The 23,202-nt window shown below is 36.8% G+C and overlaps 1 protein-coding gene across 1 annotated transcript; it reads left to right on the plus strand.

Moving 5' to 3' along the window:
• The first annotated feature begins 318 nt into the window (after positions 1 to 318).
• On the plus strand, positions 319 to 16,830 carry LOC131026747 (protein PHOTOSYSTEM I ASSEMBLY 2, chloroplastic). The gene is made up of 4 exons (XM_057956681.2): positions 319 to 713; positions 12,141 to 12,324; positions 15,890 to 15,982; positions 16,442 to 16,830. The coding sequence occupies exons 1-4, from the start codon at positions 453 to 455 to the stop codon at positions 16,570 to 16,572; spliced, it is 669 nt and encodes a 222-aa protein (XP_057812664.2). The 5' UTR covers positions 319 to 452; the 3' UTR covers positions 16,573 to 16,830.
• Positions 16,831 to 23,202: the final 6,372 nt, after the last annotated feature.

Here is a 23,202-nt window from a genome sequence, read left to right on the forward strand (position 1 = left end):
GTAAAGGGTTTCTGGTCCCTTAAAAACTTGTTTTTCCTTAATCAAAAACAATATCTTAAATGTCTTAAACTAATCTTTCACATAAATTTTGATTTTCAAACTAAAAACAATAATTTTAATACAAATAGAAGAGATATCTTGATATGTTTAATAGAAAAAACTTATATGACTATTATTTTTCTAATCAAACCTACAATAAAAAAATTAGCGTTAAAAATATTTGAAAAATACCTTAAAACTCTTAACCCAGGGACTACTGGAACTAATAAATATCATTAGAATCTTTCATTTCTATTCTATTCTGTTCTACTTTATAGGAATGTAAGATATGGAGTTATAAGCGACTGTGCCGCCACGTGGACAAAGTACTATCATCCTCAAATTATAAACGGGAAAAAGATCATCAACAAAATAACAATGATGATAACAAGTGCAGACGAGGGATAACACAAATGGCTCAGCCCAATCCGATGAATCCCCTCTCCACCAGCAGAACAACTGCGGTGTTGTGCCCGGGGACGTCGCGGGCTCGAATCCCCACAACCGCATCCTCATTCCATCCTCTCAATAATAATAATGAAAGCAATGAAAGAGCCAGACTGAAGTTGCAGGGCTTAACTACGAGGCGGTCCACGGTTCGAGCCTGCACCAACTCGGCTTCCGCTGGGGAGGAGGAGCATTCCCATTGTCAACCTGAGGATGCAAATCATGAGGTGAGATTGCAGCCAATTTCAACTCTTACACCTCCATATGTATGTGCTTTACGAGAGGATTATAGTGGAACCAGATTGCCCAATGTTGAGATATGCCGATTGGGTTGTAAGCTCCTTGTAATTACAAGTTTGTTTGCATCACAACCGCCATAAGTTATAGAAGTTCCCTACAAAAAAATTCGGGAGGGCTTGTATGAAGCTAAACCTGACAGAAATGATTCTAGGAGGAGGGACAGTGATTAGCCACTGCTACTATGTTGGAATAGTTATGTTTCTTTAGGTATAACAGTCATGCTATGGTCACTTGGAGGGGGTTATCTAAAACTTGTCAGGGCTAAGAAAATTTAAGAGCCAGGTAGATTTTATATCATTTTAAGTATTTTTTTGGAAAAAAGTTAGGAATGAGAAATTATAAGAAGTTGCTAATTAATGAAGGATATATTTACACTGCCACCAAAAACTCCTATTCTGATGGGGAAATTTTCAGCCCTATCCTTTAAATAGGATCTGAAAATGTGCAGGCAGAAAGTTTAGGTTTCTGGCTTTTACAGGAGTGAATTCTACAAATTTTTTATATAATGGGAACTTTCTCTGTGCCAATTAAGAAGTGGAAACTCCTTTAATGGGACCACATCTTTAGTTATCTGTTCCTTTGGAGGGTGCGTCCTCAATTTTGGTGGAGTAAGCTTAGGAGTGATTACTGTCAGATGGCAAAGCAAAATAGTAGATACTACATCAATATTTTTAAGAGACATAATTTGGAAACTATTTTTAATTTCACTTTGAAACTTTTAAAACAATTATATGCATCGAGCAGTGGTCCCATGTACGGGGAGCATTGCGGACCACCGTAATTTTCTCTGTGGGCGTTGCAGAGAAATGAAAGGGAGCCATATACAGTAAAATGGCCACATCAGACAAATAAGAAAATGAAGCTTCTTCTGTAGTTGGGGACTTATTAGGATGTGCTCAGGGTAGAGTCCTAAGTGATGTAGTTAGTCTCTGTTAAGTGAGGGTAAACCCCATTGTTATGTGGAACGCTATTTTGTAAATAATTTTAGTTGGTGGATAAGGCTGAAATAGGATCAAAGTACATAAAACGGGTTCTGTGGAGAGTGGCTATAAATTACCATAAACGATAAGATAGATGGAAAAATATACGGTTAGTCTTCATTTGAGCTACCATGGGAAGTTTGCCGCACATGGAAATTTGTAGTATGTTTAACTTCATGTGAGAATTGAACTAAACTTTCTAATCTGATTTACCTTATTTACTCCTATCGAAATGAAAATAATTGACTCATGCAGCATTCATCATGAGGGTTTAGATATGTAATTCACTTAGTGGAATGGCTGTCGTCTTATTAACTTATGCCTTTAAATCTTAAAAGAAATGTGGGTATCTTTGAGATTAATGCCAGATGCTTTTATTTATATATGTTTTTTTCTCTAAACCTAGTAATATCTAATTGAATTCTTTCCAAGGGCACTCTTTTATACTATCATTGTGGTCATGTGAAATAAGTTTATGTGTATTAGTTATGGAAGTTTATTTTATAGTTCCACAAAGTTTCAGAATGGGGAGATGGTGGGATTGGTTTTGGAGACAGGGGGACCAAAGACCTAAATTTCAGGACAGCGGAGATGCAACAGTGTAATTATAATATAGTACATAAAAAATGTGTAAGATAATAATGTGTGCTTAACAATGAGACATTGCACACGGGATGTGTTTTGAAACAGCAAGCTCAGTTCTGAATAGAACCATTCTATAGACATGGTGAAAGAAATATTAGAGCATGGTGGTTAGTTCATCCAATGTGGAGCATTGTTGTTAACACCTTCCGCATCCAGTTTAGCTCTACCAACTGATTAAAATATGACATAAAGTTTAGAATACATGTGCTGCGAGAATTAAAACTGATGGTCTACTGTAAAGTGTGTCTCCCACACATAGCATTTGGCCTAACGGAAGCATATCTGTGGGATAATTAGTGCTTTTCCAAGCAGTATTGTTATTCTTGCCAGGAAACAGCTAAATGCCTTTACTCAATACTATTATCCTCTATATGCCCATCCAGCTCATATGCATATTGGAAGTAGCACTTATTGACAAATTGTAGAGCGATGTTTGTATTTACATGTGCTAATATTTGATTTGGATGTAGATACTACTCCTTGTTATAAAGCATTAACATCAAAATGGCCACAATAATTGATCCTTAGACAGGGAGGATATCCCTCACTCATTGTTTGTCAACAATGGAATCACACTCTTTCTCTTCCACGATATCTCTAATACACACATGTTAACCACTACTAGTGGTTATCGACTTAACATATTACATGTATATCAAAGGTAACAACTTGGAGACATCAAAAATACCAAGACACATACAATAAAACACCATACAAGATGCAAACACACAAGTTTTGCTTGGAGCTACCCTTCAATTGGAAAAGAAACTCCTGCAAGAGTGAGCTATAATCTCTCTATATTATCATGTAACAGTTGCTTACAGATGTTTACAATGCCACCAAGGGCAGATTTGAGCTCCAACAGTCAACAAGAGACCCTTGGAACACCTGCAACACCTCTGTACTATGCAAACTCCTGGAACTATGCTTGTTAAAGATGGACTAAAACTACATTCCTCTAACTTCCTATCCATGGGAAGTGGAAGTCCAAACAACATTGGAAAACCAAATAATGAAAACCCTCTGTATTTCACATTCCATCTGTATTTTTGGCAAAATTGACAGTTTGACAGTTGCTTAATCACTGTGGTATTCTTGCATTCACCATGGTAGATGGAGAGTTCACCGCAGAATAAGCCATTGATTTTGCTGCCTAAGGAAATTGGTGGCTTCATCACAATTGATTTTCTCCTCATTTCAATGGTGTGAAACATGTCTTCAACACTTCTCACACATGATGCTTCTGATCACCTCAGTCATCCCTGTGACATCTTCCCGTTCTTCTCTGCTCTGTAACACATTATTTTGAGAAAATCCATCTCCTAATCCCCTTGTCAACACCTCGAAGAGCATAGAACAACATGACTGCTGTGGTCCAATATGGTTTTGACCCAATTTTTTGGATCAATAATTATGAAGTTCATTTGAGTAATAAGGTCAATTGCTTGAAATAAACTGTACAATTAGGAGGTTCAAATTAAGCAACAAACCCAGAACAAAGTTCCAAGAGATTGCCAAGATATGCGTTCTTTGAGTTGTCCTTGAACAAAGCTTCGTTTGCAGTTTGACTGGTGTCTTTTGGAAGTTGAGCAAAGAGGGGAATTTCAAATATGCTGTTGGTTTTGATAACCTGATATCTTAGAAGGAAAATAATGATTTTCCAGAGTGGTCAAGTCAACAAAGATGCAGGTATATAGATTCTTGTCAACAAAGATGAATGCTAGAAGCTTGAGATGGACCTACCAAAGAAATAAAGTGTTAATTTTTGTGCCCTAGATCAGTAATCAGATTTATGTCTTTTAATTATGCCCTAGTTTGTTAATCAAATTTGTAACATTTTAGTAAACCATAATTCAGTAAACTCAGAAATGAAACAAGTAAACAAGAGACAAACACAAATGCCCTGGGAAAACCTCCAAGGACGAAAAAACCAAGCATTAAAGACCCACAGGTCAGATTATATATTCTCTCTTAATTGCACAAATACAATACTTAGCTTGCTTCTCCAGATCTGATCCTTTTTGTATGTCAGATCTGCACTTCTAAGCACTTCAAGTTTGCACCAAAAAAGGCCTATGTCCTCTTGGACAAGTTCGCACAATCCTTGACAAGTTCACACAATCCTTGGGTAAATTCGCACTTTTATTTGTAGAGCTAGTTCGCTGATTGCATGAATGAATGTGTGATTGTGTTTGCAATTCATCTTTATTTATATGGATCTTTGACCTAGGTCGGCCTTAATCCTTTTGGCGCCAATTTATATTATTGTGGCGTGAGGCTTTTTAGTGTAGCGTGGAGGATAGGGCCGGACTTGTCTTGGGGGCACGCTACCCCTTAAAGATAGGACCCAATACTAAATGGGTTCGGATGTTGCCTTAAGGCAATCCGAACCCATATTCCCTAGTTATAAACAACACTCCCTCTTAACTAGGGAAGAAGAGAATACATAATCTGAACCTTTAGAGTTCCATCTAGCACACAAGCATAGAATGGATCTAGCACACAAGCATAGAATTACATCTTCCACCTAGCACACAAGCATAGGATGGTTCTAGCACACAAGCATAGAAAGTGTAATACACAAGTGGGTCTTTACATAATTACAATTTTCCATCTAGCACACAAGCATAGATTGAATACTTTTCATTCTTGCACACAAGCAAAGAATGATCAAAGCGCAACAGATAGAGTCACTGAGATTGGAGCTCCCTCTCAACCAGGGTTTCATTTTCCACAATACCAAGTTTGTCTTTGAAGTATTCGAACTTCACTTTGGATAAGGGTTTGGTAAGGATATCCGCAACCTGTTCATCTGTGCTAATATACTTTAGCTGAATGGCGCCTCTTTGCACCATATCCCGAATGAAGTGATAGTGCGTTTCCACATGTTTGGACCGGTCATGGAACATAGGATTTACTGACATCTTTATACAACTTTGATTATCACAATGAATGGTGGTAGGACCACTAGCTTGACCAAATAATCCAACGAGGAGTTTGCGAAGCCACACTGCTTCTGCAGTGCTTAATGCTACGGAAGATTGCTTTCTACATGCCCAAGAGATCACTGCAGAGCCCAAATTGAAGCAGATACTCGAAGTACTTTTCCTATCCTTGACACTTCCTGCCCAATCTGAATCTGAATAGCCTTCCAAGAAGATTGAGGTATTAAGTGAATACTTCAGCCCATAACCAATAGTGCCACGGAAGTATCTTAGAATGTGCTTGGCAGCCACCAGGTGAACAAGTTTAGGCAAGCTCATGAACTAACTGAGGGCATTCACAACATAACAGATATCTGGCCTTGTATTGACTAGATACATCAAGGATCCAATCAACTGCCTGTACTCAGATGGATCTGCAAAATCAGAGTTAGCTGCAGAAACATTTAATTTCTTTAAGTTAGATTCCATAGGAGTATGCATGGGTTTACAATCCATTATTCTAAATCTTTCTAGAATATCAATAGTATATTTTCTTTGACTTAGAAAAATTTCATTGGATTTTTGCCATACTTCTAACCCTAGGAAGTAATGCATTAGTCCTAAATCCTTCATTTCAAATTCTGAGGCTAATTCTTCTTACACCTTATGATTAGTTTATTTTCACCAGTGAGAAATAAATCATCCACATACAAAACCAAAATAAGCATATCATCATTATAAACCTTTAAGTAAATGTTAGCATCAGCATCATTCTTATGAAATCCTAAGCTTAGTAAGTACTTATCAATTCTTTCATACCAAGCGCGAGGAGCCTGTTTGAGCCCATATAAGGCTTTCTTCAACCTGCAAACATGAGAATCTCTTTTATGGATTACATAACCTTCCGGTTGCTCAATATAGACTTCCTCCTCAATGACACCATTGAGGAAGGCTGTCTTAACGCCCATTTGATGCAGTTCCCAACCTTTGGCTGCAACAATAGCTATTATAGATCTAATAGAAGTATATCTAGCAACAGGAGCAAATGTTTCTTCATAATCTATTCCTTCCTTTTGAGAGAAACCACGAGCTACAAACCTAGCTTTGTATTTTTCAATACTGCCATCAGCATAATGTTTAACTTTAAACAACCATTTAGAAAAAACAACAGACTTACCTTTGGGTTTGGGTACAATGTCCCAAACATCATTCTTGATGATAGACCCATACTCTTCATCCATGGCTGATTTCCAAGCATGATGGGACATAGCTTCTTCGACATTGTGAGGCTCAGGCTCAATGATATTACACATCATAGAAATGTAGTTGGCGTGGTTTTGGAATCTCCTGCTATCTCTAAAGGTTCCTCTGGGAGCAACAAATCCTTTAGCATCTTGAATCGTGTTTCTAACCCAAAGTGGTCTCTTCTTGCAGACCACAATATCCTGAGGTATATCGATAGAGACCATGGGTTCTGTTGGGTCATTCTGAACTTCTTGATTCGGAAGGTCAGTGGACTCCTCCTATATCTTAGGGTTAGCATCAACTATTGAATCTTGGTTTTCAATCACCATATCGTTATTGTCAGATAATGAACCTTTAGATCTTTTGAAAGCAATATCTTCTTCAAAAGTTACATCTCTACTTACCTCAACATACCTTCGACCTGAAATGTAGATCCTGAAGGCTTTGGAAGATTCACTGTATCCCACTAGGATGCCTTTCTTTCCAGAGGGATCCAACTTGGTTCGTTTTTCTTTAGGCACATGATCATACACTGGGCTCCCGAATATCCTTTAGGTGGCTAATATCAGGTTTGATTCCTGTAAAGGCTTCTTCAGGAGTTACATTCTTTAGAGCACGATGAGGACATCTATTCTGAATGTAAACTGTTGTTTTGGATGCTTCCGCCCATAGAAAAGGTTGCAGGTTTTGATCATGAATCATGGCTCTTGTAGCTTCAACAATGGTCATGTTCTTTCTTTCAGCAATTCCATTTTGCTGAGGATTGTAGGGAACACAGAACTCCCCCTTAATTCCTGCCTTAACACAGAAGTCATAGAAACTACCTGAGGTGTACTCACCTCCATTGTCAAACCTTAAACATTTAATTCGATTTCCTGTAGTGTTTTCAACTAAGGCTTTAAATTCTTTAAATCTGTTTGGGACTTCTTTAGACTCTTTAGATTTAAGAAAGTAAATCTATGTTTTCCTAGAGAAATCATTTATGAAGATAACATAATACAGGAAACCGCTAGGAATGCTACAAACATAGGACCACATAAATCTGAATGAATAAGTTCTAACTTTTCTTTAGCCCTACTATTGCTTCTATGAAAAGGATTCTTTGCATTCTTACCCATTGCACAACCTTTACAAGCATCATCATGAGATAAACTAAGTTTAGGCATACCTTTAACCATTTTACCGAGAGTGGGAAGAGCTTGAAAGTGTAGATGCCCAAGTCTTCTATGCCATAGCTCACATGATTCAGGGGCCTCATGGATGAGAGCTTGAATTGGATTAGCTGCAAGCTTATATAAACTATCACATCTATTTCCAATAACACAAGCAGTTTTGAAATTAGATTTCTTAGACCAAGCAAGTACTTTCCCCTCAGAAAATGCTATTTGCAAACCCTTATCTTCTAAGGCAGAAATGGAAATAAGATTTCTTTTAATACCAGGTACCAAAAAAATATCACAGAGTTGTAAGGAAGTACCAGAATCTAGTTTTAAAGAGGTAGTACTAGAAACTTTTACCAAGTATCGAGCTTCATCACCGATTACCACATGTAGGTTGGTGTCTTTTTCAATTAGATCTGAAAGATGCTCACAAAAACTTGAGATGTGTCTGGAGGCACCACTGTCAATTATCCAAGTATTACTATCCGTAGGAACATTGCTGGATAGAGCAGAGATAAGAAGATAGTCCTCACTTTGATTGGCAACTTCATTTAAATTGACTTCCCTTTCCTTGGGATCATTTTGACAGTCTCTGGCATAGTGACCATACTTATTGCATCTGAAGCAACGAATGTGAGAGGAATCTCTTGACTTTTTCCTTGGATCATAGTTGGAGGATCTAAAATCTTTGCTTCTCTTTTCTTTCTTCCAATGTCCACCTTTCCTAGATTTAGCTAAGAGAACATGATTATCATCTTTGTGAGAGTTCTTGAGTTTTCCTCTTACCTCAATTCGAGATTCCTCTTCAATGCAATCAGATTGAAGACGCTCAAAGTTGGGATGATCAGCTCTTCCACCAATGCTACGAATGAATGGTTCCCATTCATCAGGTAGACCATTTAATGCAATCATAACAAGATCTTTATCAGAAATTTGGCAATCGAGATTGCTTAGTTTGTCCTTTAGTTCATTGATCTCCATGAAGTAGGCTATGATTGAGTCTTCTTCTTTCATTTTCATGTGAAGAAGCTGCTGCCTTAGAGCAAGAGCCTTGTTGAGGTTGTTGACTTCATACATCCCTTCCAAGTGTTTGATCATTTCCCTGGCAGATGCAAATTTTGATATGACAGTGACAAGATGATTCTTAATGGATTCAATTATGATCTTCCTAGCCTTGAGGGAGTCTTTCTTGAACTGCTTTAGCTCTTCAACATCTTCCGGAGGGGACAGCCTTTCTTCTTCTACGAATTTCAGCAGATCATTCTCTTCAAGGATCAATAGAATATGGACTTTCCAAGCAGCAAAATCAAGGGCTCCATCAAGTCTATCTTCAGCCCTCAAACTTGACATTTTAATCTGAAAACAAACATCAACTATATGTAGTAAATGATTTACTAAAATCTGAAGTTAGTGACACCTTAGCTTTGATACCATGTTAATTTTTGTGCCCTAGATCAGTAATCAGATTTATGTCTTTTAATTATGCCCTAGTTTGTTAATCAAATTTGTAACATTTTAGTAAACCATAATTCAGTAAACTCAGAAATGAAACAAGTAAACAAGAGACAAACACAAATACCCTGGGAAAACCTCCAAGGAGGAAAAAACCCAGCATTAAAGACCCACAGGTCAGATTATATATTCTCTCTTAATTGCACAAATACAATACTTAGCTTGCTTCTCCAGATCTGATCCTTTTTGTATGTCAGATCTGCACTTCTAAGCACTTCAAGTCTGCACCAAAAAAGGCCTATGTCCTCTTGGACAAGTTCGCACAATCCTTGACAAGTTCACACAATCCTTGGGTAAATTCGCACTTTTATTTGCAGAGCTAGTTCGCTGATTGCATGAATGAATGTGTGATTGTGTTTGCAATTCATCTTTATTTATATGGATCTTTGACCTAGGTCGGCCTTAATCCTTTTGGCGCCAATTTATATTATTGTGGCGTGAGGCTTTTTAGTGTAGCGTGGAGGATGGGGCCGGACTTGTCTTGGGGGCACGCTACCCCTTAAAGATAGGACCCAGTCCTAAATGGGTTCGGATGTTGCCTTAAGGCAATCCAAACCCATCTTCCCTAGTTATAAACAACATAAAGAACACGAGGTCTTTTGAATGTGACTTTAAACAATGACAAGGAGAAATAACCAGGAAACAACATAATGTACGATGACCCAAAAGCACACCATAGTAAAATTTTAAGGTCATCAAAGCCTAAAACAGTTAATACAGATCCAATTTGCAAAGATTTGTTGGTTTTGAACCAGCAGATGTCAAGAGTATTTCGGATTTTACAATTACATCTCTGTGACTAGATGTTCCTTGGCCAACTTGATGCCTGTAAACTGTGCTGAGAAAACTTGGGGGATCTTTGTTTGACAAAAAGCCAAAATGAATTCCAAGCCATTCCCATTTGGTTAAGGATGTGCAAGAGATTGAAATGGAGGAGGATTTATTTGTTCAAGGGTTGATGAGCAACCAGTGAGTTCTTATACCAATATCTTGTATTTTACCCTTTAAAACCTCCTTTATAGTTGACTTTAAACATGTGGTTTTTGAACTGAGATCTTTAGCATTGTAAGAGACTAATCCTCTGTGTGTGAGGATCAGTATATCCCATTTGAGATATTATCAACCTCCCTGTTTACTTGTGTAGGGAACTTGCTAATTAATATGCAGAGTAAACAGAGATATTATTTGCAGAATATAAAGTAACAGAACATAACAATGTCAATACAAGAGTTTCAGAAAGATATGTTGTTTATTACTGTATGCAATGTGTACAAGATCATAACTGGTTCCCGAGACACAAATGATTACATAAATATTACCCAGCGGTTGGTTAAGATTACCAACCGCGAGGAACTGCCAAACCAACTACCCATCGGGGACTCATAACAACATTATGTTAGCTGACTAATACTCACATAAATAATACTTTGGCTACAAAATAGTTCTTTATTAACAATCTGGCATAACATCCGACTACACTCCCAACTTTCAAACTTCTTGTTGAGACATCCACAAGTACTATTTAACCCCCAAGGAAGATACCTCTGCTTCTGAGTCAGCAAGTCTTCATATGATATCAGTGCATATATCTTGGTGGGAGCTTTGAAATCTGATGAAAATCTATTTGATATACCAATGTCAGTGAATCTACTCACATTAACAAGTTTTTTGTTCAAGGATTGCCAATTGACATGCTCTTAAAGTTTTCCTCAGTCCTCTTGTTGCCACTGGACAAGAGTGAACCTCATTGAAACTGACATTATTCTGGAACGTCTTAACTATGTTCACTCTATGTGAAGTTCATCCTATGTACAAGTTCCATTTTCTCTAAAGATATTTTATGTGAAACAAATCTCCTCTGTTCAACCTACCCATAGCCTTGTCGATTTTAAATATTTGAAGAAAATTTGTGAATCATAGCCGAGTTAGACCCCATCCATGTTAAGTCACAAAATTCACTAGTTGTTTTACATTGTTGGTTCTTTTTTCTGCCATTTAGGCTATTTTGAATGTCATTTTTTGCATAAGTATTACAAATAGGAGTGCTTGATGATTTGATTCTTCATTTGATGATTACTTTTGTACAACTGTATGTGAAATTTACTAGTTTACTATCATGATCTTCATCTAATTTTATGTGTAGATTATGGGTTTCTGATGGATGGATTTTCATCTTGCTTCTTTGCTATAAAAAATTGAACATGTTACATTTTTTTGTGTTTGATGTGTTTTTGTCTAGTCTTGCTAATTTTTTTGCTTCTTCTATTAATTGAATTTGATTCATTTGCTTGACATGTTTTTTGAGTCCAACTCTGGTGATATTGTGTAGCCTAGATTGGTATTCTTCCAGCTCTTTGCATTTGATGATTTGAGTTTTAACTGAAATTCTCTTGATCCAAACAAAACAATAGTTTCTTTGCCAGTGGCTTAGTGTGGGTGTTCAACAAATTCATCTTTCTTCCTTCAGCCTTCTGCTAGTTGTAAAGAACTATATTAATATTTAGGTACAATAATAACTTTGAATTCTCCCCCTGTAGAAGACATGCCTGGCTTCAAATTTGCTAAATTTGTCATATCATTAATATCCGCCAATTTTGTTAAGTGTCATTTATATCCTTCAGCTGTATTCTATTATAATTCATTCGAAAAGAGTTGTATATCTTTTGAATATTTGAGATTACGGATTTATGATATAGTGTAATTTATAGCACATTATAAATCTTAAATATGGTATTTTTATCTCTCCCTCTTTTTAACTTTTTTTAACATAACAAAAATTTAATTAATCATCTTTGTTGGTATGCACATTTTCATTTAGTTAATCAATCCTGGATGGGCAGTTTTTTCAGATTGGGACTGATGACTAAACTTTACCCTTTCTCTTGCAGAAGAGTCATCTATCTAGTTCACGCCGATTCGTATTATGTTCTGTGTGCTTAGCTATTGCTTCAGCTAATAGTAATGGAGCTTGTAGTAACGCACTAGAAGATAATGGCTTAAGGACAATGGATAATGATATTCCCAAGCTTAAATCTGTATGCAAAAACTGTGGGGGCTCGGGTGCTGTAGTTTGTGAGTATAGATTCATGAACTTGTTTCTTTTTGACCTTGTTGAATGTAGAAATATGGATTATATATTTTTTAAATCTAATAAAGGCTACTTTATTTATTTTTCTTAAGAAGACATCTCACAGGTGGTGTATGAAAACTATTTAAGATAGAGAAACCAAATAATGTTTGTTTCATCTTTAAAACAGTTAGATAATATATGAACTTTATCTAACTACTTTGGGCTTGGTGAAAGTCTAGAATAAGATTGACCTTTTGAATACCTTTTTGTAGGAAATCTAGGGTTTCTTGTCAATTTCAAATCAGATCTTACAAGCAACTTTAGGAAATTAAGACTGGGTAATAGAACTCAGAATTTAGATCCTCACACCATACTAACTTAGGCACAGAAAATTTACTTGAATACTACATAAATACAAGAGAATTATGGCTACCACAACTTTATTTTATCAGCAGAATTAATGTACTCAAAATCAGACTGGAATAAAAATGAATAATTGCTCAAGGCTTTATAGGCAGCATTACAGGGTAGGACAGTAGTCACTGCTTCAGACTGGGTCTGATTTCCTGGTGATCTCTGATGTGCAACAAATGTGGACGGATGCTAATCTAGCTGCTTGGATAAGTTAGCTCAGTAACGAATTCGTTTGGTCTAATGCCTCCCCAGTGTAGAAATGTAATGTAACATATCAGATTGTGTTATGGTTTAAGTATTCTTTCACAAAAAAGTACTTATTTAAAAATAATGGTAACATTGCTACAATTTCATTTGTTTACTATTCTAATAAATCCATTTGAATAATTGCTCAAGGCTCTATAGGCAGCATTACAGTGTATGACAGTAGTCACTGCTTCAGACTGGGTCTGATTTACTGGTGATCTCTGATCTGCAACAAATTGGTAATCTTGATCTGCAACAAATGTGGACGGATGCTAATGTAGTTGCCTGAATAAGTTAACTCTGTAATGAATCGATTTGGTCTAATGCCTCCTTGGTGTAGGAATGCAATGCAACATATCAGATGGTGTTATGGTTTAAGAATTGCAACATTTAGAGAGAGAAATGTCATCGATATGTTTCTTTCATTGCATTAAAAAAATGTATATCTAATGACACAATTATAGGAAGGCACCATTGTTTGCACAACTTAGACACTGTCTATCCATATAAGCATCATGTATCTGCCCAGGAAAAAACTAATCTAGCACAGGATTAGAAAGAGTAGTAAATAGCACCAATGATTTTTTATTTGAGCCCTAAACAGCTCAAGTTTTTGTTTATCATTCTAACGAGCCTTAGATAAGGAATATATGCTGTTTTTGTTAATAACTTCAAACTGTAATATGAAATCTCCACCAAGGAGGAATACTATCCTTTTAAATAACAACAAAAGAATACATATTATTTTGTGATAAAATTTTGTTTATTAATTGAAATGATTTAATATTGTTCTAGTAATGTATTTCCTCTATCTTATCCTATATATAAGAAGAGCATACAAAGGTTGAGTCCATCATAAGAGACCAGAGTGGGTATTTGCATGTCCTGACAGAATTATACTGTTTGATTTTTAATGCTCAGATGCATGGGCATCTAAATGATACAAATACATTCATCAACATTCAGTATTCATGCAGAAACTTCTAATAAATGATTTTTTTGTTAGTTACAAGGGAAATGCGTAATTTTTTATAGCATGATCTCAAAGGTTTTCCCTGTTGATCAATTATTATTAAAGGAACATTTAAAAACAAATTGTGGAACAAATAACACATACAATACTGATTGAGGAAAAATTTGCACCTTGTCGTGCAACTGCTAGTATATTGGTCTTGAAGGAACAATTCAAAATAAGCTAAGGAACAAATTAACACATATAATACCGATTGGCAAAAACCTTGCACCTTCTGGTGTAACTTCTATTGTATTTGCTCCAAAGGATTCTCAACCAGTAGTTTTTCTCTTACTTCACTAGGGTGCTTTTGTAATGTCAGCTTGGTAACGTACTAATGATGAAGGAAATTGAAAGTAAATCTGGTGTCTCTAATTTTGTCTCGATAATTTTTTCAACGTATATCAAAGCCATCTAGACAGCTGCAGAGTTTAACTTTATATCTATATAAGGATAACACTTTGAAGCCATTTGTAGATTCCATACACAGATGGTCTGAAAAGTATTTCTCAATCCTGCCAAATTCTACAAGAAAGTGGAAATCTTTTTAGTCAAGTTGGAGATTAGGCCTTAACAAAATCCTATTGCAATAAAACAAAATATTATCACCAAGCAAAATTCCTAAACATCGTACCATAGTAATGGGGCAAGTTCTAAAAAAAATCCCAAGTTAAGGTTGCACCATTTTGATGTGAAAATATTTGTGTTGACCACACAATGTTTATACTTGAAAAAAACATCGACATGGATGAAGTTTGAGATCAGGGGCATTTAGAAAATTCCGTACGCTACTTTTCACCACAAAGTCTAACTTCCTACATGCCCATTAACAAAAGCTTGCAATAACTTGCTATTTGCCAATTTAGATGGCAAACTTTGGAAAACTGATTTATTCTAGGGCTGAAGCGTTTCTTGTGCATGACTTTGATTCCTAAAAGCGTGGATTTAATATTTCAAGTTTATCTTGTATGTGATATTTGTTGAGACATGGACCAGCTAGGACTCGAACCTAGGACCTTCCATACGCTGCTGGAGTGCTCTACCACTGAGCTACTGGCCCCTCTTGGACCAGTCCATCGTCGGTCCAGGTGTGGCTTATTTCCAACACCAACCCCCCCCCTTAAGCCACACCTCTTGTGTGCTTGGGGCTCCTAGCCTGGACCTGGCTCTGATACCATGTTGAGACATGGACCAGCTAGGACTCGAACCTAGGACCTTCCATATGCTGCTGGAGTGCTCTACCACTGAGCTACTGGCCCCTCTTGGACCAGTCCATCGTCGTTCCAGGTGTGGCTTATTTCCAACACCAACAATATTATACTTTAGGGAACTAGGATATATCATTAATACCTAAATCCATTATTCAATGCCTTGTTTATGATTAATATGTGCCTTGAAAGATTTTTGGCATTTTTAAACATCAATGGTTTTTCAAAATACACACCTCTTTATGAAACAGATTGTTGTTTAGTTATTTATGTTGGAAGGAAATACGATATTTACATAGAAGAGTCCTAATTTTTCATCATGTCGTTCATTGTGATTGTGCTTTGAGTATAAAATTAACTCTTATTGTTTATCAGCTACCTCTTAATTGGCAAGCCCTATATTTTTTACCAAATTGACAATCTTTTTTAGTCTGCAATTAACTCTTTCCTTTTCTGAATTATAAATCTCCATTTTAAACGGATAATTAAAGTCACTCTTATATGGCTGAAACTTTTAGAATCACTGCCCATGAAGTTGCTAGTTGGCAGATTGTGATTCAAGTTACTTCTTATTGCTATCAACTGTTTTTATTCTTGTGCTTTATGTTTGTCCCTTGTTTTAATTTTTAAGTTTGTCATTCCAATGCCAAGATTTAACTGTCAGCCTTCTTCATTTGTTCATTTCAGGTGATATGTGTGGCGGGACTGGCAAATGGAAAGCTTTGAATAGAAAACGTGCAAAAGATGTTTATGAGTTCACAGAGTGCCCAAATTGCTATGGTGATTAATCTCTGATACTGCTAACTTTCTATGTTTACTATGGTAGCAGCAACTTATATATAATCAATGAAAACTGAAAAAACACTTAGGATTTAGAACAAGACAATCACAGGATTTGTTTAACAATATTTGTATGGTGTTTTAATTACATCATACTGTTCCCTCTCTTGTTCATGTTATCATCATATGTGCTGGCAAATTTAAATGTTGTTGCCTGTGCACACATAGAATGTATTGTTAATTTTCAGTTTCATTATCCACTTGCACTTTCTTCACGTTTCATTTTTTTCTCTTCCATGTGCTACTTTTGATTCCCCTTCATCTCACATCAACCATATTGCACAGTTAACTTCCCACTTCACATTCCTCATTTTTGAATTTTTCTTATGCATTCTTTAGTAAGGTCTCTTTGTTTGAAGATCCATTCAGTCTCTAATCTTGTACTTTGTTTTGATGCAGGCCGTGGGAAATTAGTTTGTCCAGTTTGTCTTGGAACCGGACTACCAAATAATAAGGGTTTACTACGAAGGCCCGAGGGTAAGCAACTATTGGATAAGATGTACCATGGCCGCCTTGTGCCAAGTTCTTGAAGTTGGTTGTACAATCTCATGTATTACTTTGGCTCAACTGCATAAGCAATTGAATTTAGCATGAGATCCAACCTAGTTGGGTTTCCTTGGCTAAGAAATCTACTTGTAATATAACTCCTAAAATAGGGGAGAACAGGCAAAAAAATTTTGAAATGCGGTCTGAGTTTGTTCTTTATACATTGATTTTAGTTAGCATGTAGGCTTCATGATAACAAAGCATATCTTTATTTCTCCGATTAATAAAATTTTCTTGTGTCAGATTTTAAAGTCTACAAGTTTGGTTTCAACTTCCTTGGCTGCATTTTTTGTTGTAGGGAGGGATGCAGCATGCAAATTTCAGATAAATAAGGGCTGCAATGTTTTTGTATGACCTGTGTTAGATATGGTTCTTAATTGTTTTTGAGATGGCTGCCCCAGATTTCCATGTTCAGCATTTTTATCATTTTGAAATAGGATTTGAGAAGATAATGATGTCGTGCTAGATTTGCATGTTTTGGTAAACAATTCGTCTTTGATTTCAGAATTGTCCCTCAAAAAGTCTACTTAAATCCTAAATTATTTTGTTAATCTTCGTCATCATTGCTGATGCAACTGAATGTTGTTTACTTCCACAATCAACATCTAGACTGTTGGGATGTGAAGCCCAACAGTCACATGACTGTCTACCTTCCCCAGACTCTTCATTTCATATCTGAATATGATTAAATAATGGCTGTGTGCAGCCCATATAAATGGAGTTGATTAATAGAAGTTATTCCCTGCTTAGAGTGTGGATGTAGGCAAATTTGCCGAAACACGATGTGTTGTTTGCTTTTTCTGTTTTTTGTTATCATTTTCTCTGCTAGTTCTAATCCTTACAATTGGTATCAGAGCCATGTTGGCTTGAGCAAAGATGGAGGAAGAAGAAGAAGCTGAAATGAAACACCATGTACATTGGTGGGATGGCTGGAAAGATGAGGAGGATTCGGCTGAAGATGAGGACGTTGAGGCGAGTGAAGATGAACTTGAAGAAGATGAGACATACGATGTCGAAAAATATCAAGAAGAGAAAATTATGCGGCTAAAGGAGGAAAATTTCTTACTGACGGATCAGTTGTATTTTATAGAGGATACCTTGGCAAGAATTTTGGAGGTTGAGACTTCAAGACATTTAAGAGAGAAAGAACCGATGGAAATCTTAAATGGAGCAAAAGTAAATAAAGGCAACCTTGATGATATACCCGTTGATAGGCATCTTGAGTTGGAGAATCTCATAATAGCTCTAGAAGATCATCATAGCAATACACAAGCCAAGTTATTTTCTCTTCAAGAAGATTTGCAAAAGGCTTCTTTGAGAGAAGCTCAGCTTCAGGCCAAGCTAAAGGATGTTGAGAAAAAATTGTTGAATGCCCAAGTAGAGGTTGCAGTTGAAGAGGGAGAATACCTTTGCATAGACAATTTCATAGAAGCCTATGAGCCTATGGACTTGGATGAAGAAGTGCAAGATAAAAGACGGTTTTCTGGTTTGAAGTAGAAGCGGCCATTAACAAGAGTCGAGGACAATGGGCATTACTCCAAGCGTTTTAAGGCGTCACAGGTAGAGAAGGGATATGGTTCACCAACCCGTTTGGATGGACGCGGATGATGAGCAGCTTGAGGTTGAGAAGAGTTGCGTGAAGGAGCAACTTGAATCAACCGTTGAGAGTAATGTCGAGATGGAGATTCCCCCTACTCCTGAAGTGCAAAAGCAAATGAGGGCAAGGCAAAGAACGCGACCCAAGGCCTTCGTTGTTGTTGATTCCCTCTGTGCTCACGGTAAAGGGGACTCGATTGCTTCCCACGTTTGCTCCCAGTCTTCATCGCTCGGTGCCAAGGAGGATTCTTGGTTTGACGTGACAAGAACAGAGCATGTCAACATTTCCAAGTTTGGCAACTTGGCAACCTCACGTCTCTCTCCAGTTACTCCTTCGATCCTCTCACGACCTATAGGGGAGTCGCTTAGTCATGTCATGGAAGCGGTTGTTTCCACTTCTCACCATGGTAACAGAGGGGAAGCGACTATTTCTTACCCCCTTCATTTTTCACAGTCTGGTTCCATTACAGAGAAGGGATGTGTTCATAATGTAGATTTTTGAATGGACACTCACCACATTCATGATTCCCCATAGTTGTTGGGTAATGAAACAGTCCATTCAGTTCAAAACTTGTTTAATATAGAGATAGTCTCTGCTTCTGGTATGCATCCAAACCAACAAATGATGGAGAGTACTTAGATCGGAGACATCTTTGGGTACGTTTGTGCTACTGGCGAAGGGCAGGTTCAGTGCCTCTACCTTCTGGAACGACATGAAGAGCTACGACACCACGTGGTACATGACGGTGCCACGATTCATCAGATTCTTCTGGAATGGCACTTTGCGAAACCATAGCCTGCTTACCTGAAGCTCCGATTTATAAGAAGTTGCGTTGGCTCCGGTGATCTTGGAGCACTTGGAGAGCGCTTTTGGGGCATTGGTTCTAGAAGCATATGCAATGACGGAAGCGTCATATCAGATGGCATCGAACTCTTTGCCTCATCGTGGGCAATGGAAACTTGGGTCTGCTGGCAAACTCACTGGTTTAGAAGTCGGTATTCTGGACGAAAGTGGTGTGCCCCAACCACAGGGCACTAGCGGCCAGGTCTGCATACGTGGTTCAAACGTTAGCAAGGGATATCAGAACAATCTCGAAGCCAATAAAACCGCTTTCCAATTCGGATTGTTTCACACCGATCATATCGGTTATCTTGACAAGGAACGTTATCTTTTTTTGATCGGTAGAATCAAAGAGTCCATTCATCGCAGATGGGAGAAAATATCACCATCGGAGGTAGATGTAGACCTGTTATCCCTCTTGGCGGTTGCCCAAGCCGTGGCTTGTAGAATTCCCGATGAACAATACGACGAAGAGATGAATGTCGTCGTGGTTTGTCAAGAAAACATGACGATTAATGAAGATATAATTGCGAACTATAAAAAGAATTTGGCGAATCAAGAGTTTGCTTTGCATGGCTATACGGAGGAAGAAGTAAAGCTAGTGTTTGAGACAGGGAATGAAGTAACGCCTGTACCAAAGATAGAAATCCGTCTGGCTGAAGTTAAGCTGCCAACTGTCACAGTCATCATTGCAGAGGACCTAGGTGACCAGCTAGCCAAAGATAATGATGCGGTTAGTGTGGATTGTGTAAAAACGGAGATTGTAGATTCTCTCATGCGCCAGGATGTTGTGAAGTTGGTGAGTGCAGAGAATTGTTACAACGTTACTGTTATTGAAAATAATCAAGATGTGGAAGGCCTGTCACAATGTAGTTACAACGTGTATGAAGTTTTCATCACAAATCAAGAGTGCTTCAACTCGCGGGAGAAGACGAATAAGGAAGATAACAGATTTTTCGATGTTCTATCACGGGGGAGCACCGATGATCTTAAGGATTCATTTCAGGATGAAGGGTTTATTTTAGAACTAGTTAATGATTTTTTCAATGTTTTGGATATATTAGCTGCAGAAGTTAATTGTAATGTCATTCAATCTGACGTGCTTTGGAGAAGATTAATCCGAAGTGTATGCGAGCAGAAGATTGCGAAGTTAAAATCTTGTAGATTGGGTGCAATGTGAGTTTAGATGTGGAAGCAGGGGATGCCAGTGCATGGCTGTGTCGGTTGGCCTTCACGGGGGAGATTGTTGGGATGTGAAACTCAACAGTCACATGACTGTCTACCTTCCCCAGACTCTTCATTTCATATCTGAATATGATTATATAATGGCTGTGTGTAGCCCATGTAAATGGAGTTGATTAATAGAAGTTATTCCCTGCTTAGAGTGTGGATGTAGGCAAATTTGCTGAACCACGATAAATCGAGTGTTGTTTGCTTTTTCTGTTTTTTGTTATCATTTTCTCTGCTCGTTCTAACCCTTACATAGACGTTATGATCAATCTACTGTTCGTCCAGATCATAATACTTTTTCTCAAAGTTATTCAGATGGTGGATACTTCTACATGTATGCTGTAACTTCAGATTATTCTAGGTGTTATGGTGGGCTTTATAAGAAGTAAGAGGTGTTGTAGTGGGTGTGCCATTTTTGGTAGCCCTTGTAGCATTTGCTGGGAGATATTTTTGGGGGCATTTTTGGGTTTTTGGCAGCAGAAGATTATACAAAAATATCTATGAAATGTTTTTGGGAGCAGAATTATATCTTTGGCTGTTTATATTTCAGAAGATTCATACAAAAATGACAACAAAAATATTAAATGTTGCCTGAAAATTATAAGGTTGGAGTTTTAGATGTCATAAAAGATAAAAGGGAAGGCTGCTAAAGAGGGATCTTCTGATGAGTTGGGATGACAGAAAAATCTTCAAAGGTTTCGTTCAATCAATGATGTTTTTAATATTGACTGAAGTCCTAAAAGAAATTGTATCGAAGTATGCAATCCAATTTTCCAATCCATAGGACTTAACACACTGTTATGATAATAGATTAGCAATTTCTAGCACTATGTTTTTTGAAATTGAAATGTATTTGACAAGAAATGTATGGAAAATAGTTAAAAGAGCATGTTTCAACCGGGCAAAGGCATGACTATTACTTTTAACATGTAACAAGTTATGTGAAATCTTCAAAACACACATGGGCTTTGTTCGATCATTATTTGAAGTAGGAAACTCCTACCGTTGAAGGATAAAAATTATGAGAATCTCTATCCAATAAATTAATATTAAAGACTTATTCTCAAGTTATGACATCACTGGATGAAATACAAGACTTGAGATTACTAGAATATGAAAATTTGAAGTTTGTATGTGTAGACGTCTAAAAATGGTCAATGCTTGCAGAATCATACTTTAACATTTGCGCATTGCCTTATTTTAGGGTTTTTGCGTCGCATTAACATTTCTCCTATGTCGCGCACTTGGTCTTTATCATTTGCGAGCATTGAGTCATTCTTCTGCATTCTTCATTTATCTCGCTTTCGAATTTGGTCTTGTCAATAACAATCTTCAGTCATGATTTTGGTCGATCTTATCCTGTCACATCAATGTGCGTGCTCATTTGTCATCATTTTGGACATCGTCAATCCTAATTAGGGTTTTGTCCTCTTATCAATCTTGTCATCATGCGATGGATTTGTCATCGATCGTTGTCGTTTTCAATCTTGTCGTCTTGCGATCGATTTGTCATCGATCGTGGTCATTTTCAATCTTGTCGTTTTGCAATCTATTTTGTCATCGATCGTTATCATGTTCAATCTTGTCATTTTGTGATCGATTTGTCATCGATCGTTGTCATTGTCAATCTCGTCAATTTTGCAATTAGTTTGACATCGATCGTTGTCCTTCTCAATCATGTCAATTTGGATCAATTAGTCATTGTTCCTCGTCAATTGGCACATTTATCAACCAAATCGTTTGTTAGCATTGGTCTTTTATCAAGTCAGAATCATGATCAAATCGAATCGATATCAATTATCTTTTGTCAAGACCTAATTGTCATCCTTGCATTTTCTAGGGTTTCATGATTTATTCATTTAACTTTGGTTGTCCTTTCTCCCTCTAGGTTAAATAGTTTATTTATCCTAAGTCTTCTTGTCACAACTAAATGTTTATTTAATTGGCTAACTAATTCTTCCCTCTTTGTGAATTAATTAATAAATGAAAAATTGTTAATTAATTCACTTAATTCCTAATTTCCTCATTTTCTAAATTTCTTAATTCCTAATTTCCTAATTTTCATCAAATTCTAATTTCCTAATTTCTAATTCATCTAATTTTCTAATTTCTCTTATTTCTCCTAATTTCATGGGAATGATATTTCAATTTGTCATAATTTGTCATAATTGACAATCAATCAATTTTGACATAGTAATTTTGTCAAAATTATCAATCAATCAATCTTGCATAGAAAGTGCAAATTTGTCATAATTTGTCATATTTGTCATTCTTGATTTGAAATTTCCTTTCAAATCTCTTCATGCTAATCTGATCTTTTCTCCAATTTGTCTATAAATTGGATGAATTTCTTCAATCAAGGTCCCTGGTCGAATCAATCATGCTTCTAGTACCCTTATGTTGTCATCTTGTCTTGTCTACTTGCTTTCACATCATGCTCATGCACTAGTAGGTGAGATCCACAAACAAAGCTATTTGAAGGAGAAAGAAGGACAATGGAGCCACATGAAGAAGACATCTACATTTGGTTTGCTTAGTTTTCAATCTTGAATGTCTTGTTTTCATGTTTTCATTGAATGTAATTAGGATTGGTCACTGCAATTGAGTTTTCATGATTTAACTAGACCAAATTCCCATTTGCTTTGATGATTTCTGAATTCCTAGCTACAATATGCAAATATGAAATTAAGTAATCTTAATGTAGAATTACCATAGTTCAATCCATCTTTTTAATGGTGCTAAAAATTCGGCCAACATAACATGTTTAATAATACCACTTATGTGAACTTCTGACAACAATAAATAAAATATAACATCACTATAAGATAGGAACAAAGAGGCACAAATCAACAATATAAAAGCATCACATGATACATAATTTACATGGAGAAACCCCTACGAAATAAAGTCTACCAATAAGAGAGATTAAGTATGCATTATCTTTGAA

The sequence above is a fragment of the Cryptomeria japonica genome, chromosome 1 (genome assembly GCF_030272615.1).
Source record: "Cryptomeria japonica chromosome 1, Sugi_1.0, whole genome shotgun sequence".
NCBI classification, from domain to species: Eukaryota; Viridiplantae; Streptophyta; class Pinopsida; order Cupressales; family Cupressaceae; genus Cryptomeria; species Cryptomeria japonica.

Coding starts and splice junctions, on each gene's coding strand:
- LOC131026747 (XM_057956681.2), top strand. CDS start 453: ATGGCTCAGCCCAATCCGATGAATCCCCTCTCCACCAGCAGAACAACT. Junction 12,325..15,889: donor GGGCTCGGGTGCTGTAGTTT/GTGAGTATAGAT, acceptor TGTTCATTTCAG/GTGATATGTGTGGCGGGACT. Junction 15,983..16,441: donor AGAGTGCCCAAATTGCTATG/GTGATTAATCTC, acceptor GTTTTGATGCAG/GCCGTGGGAAATTAGTTTGT.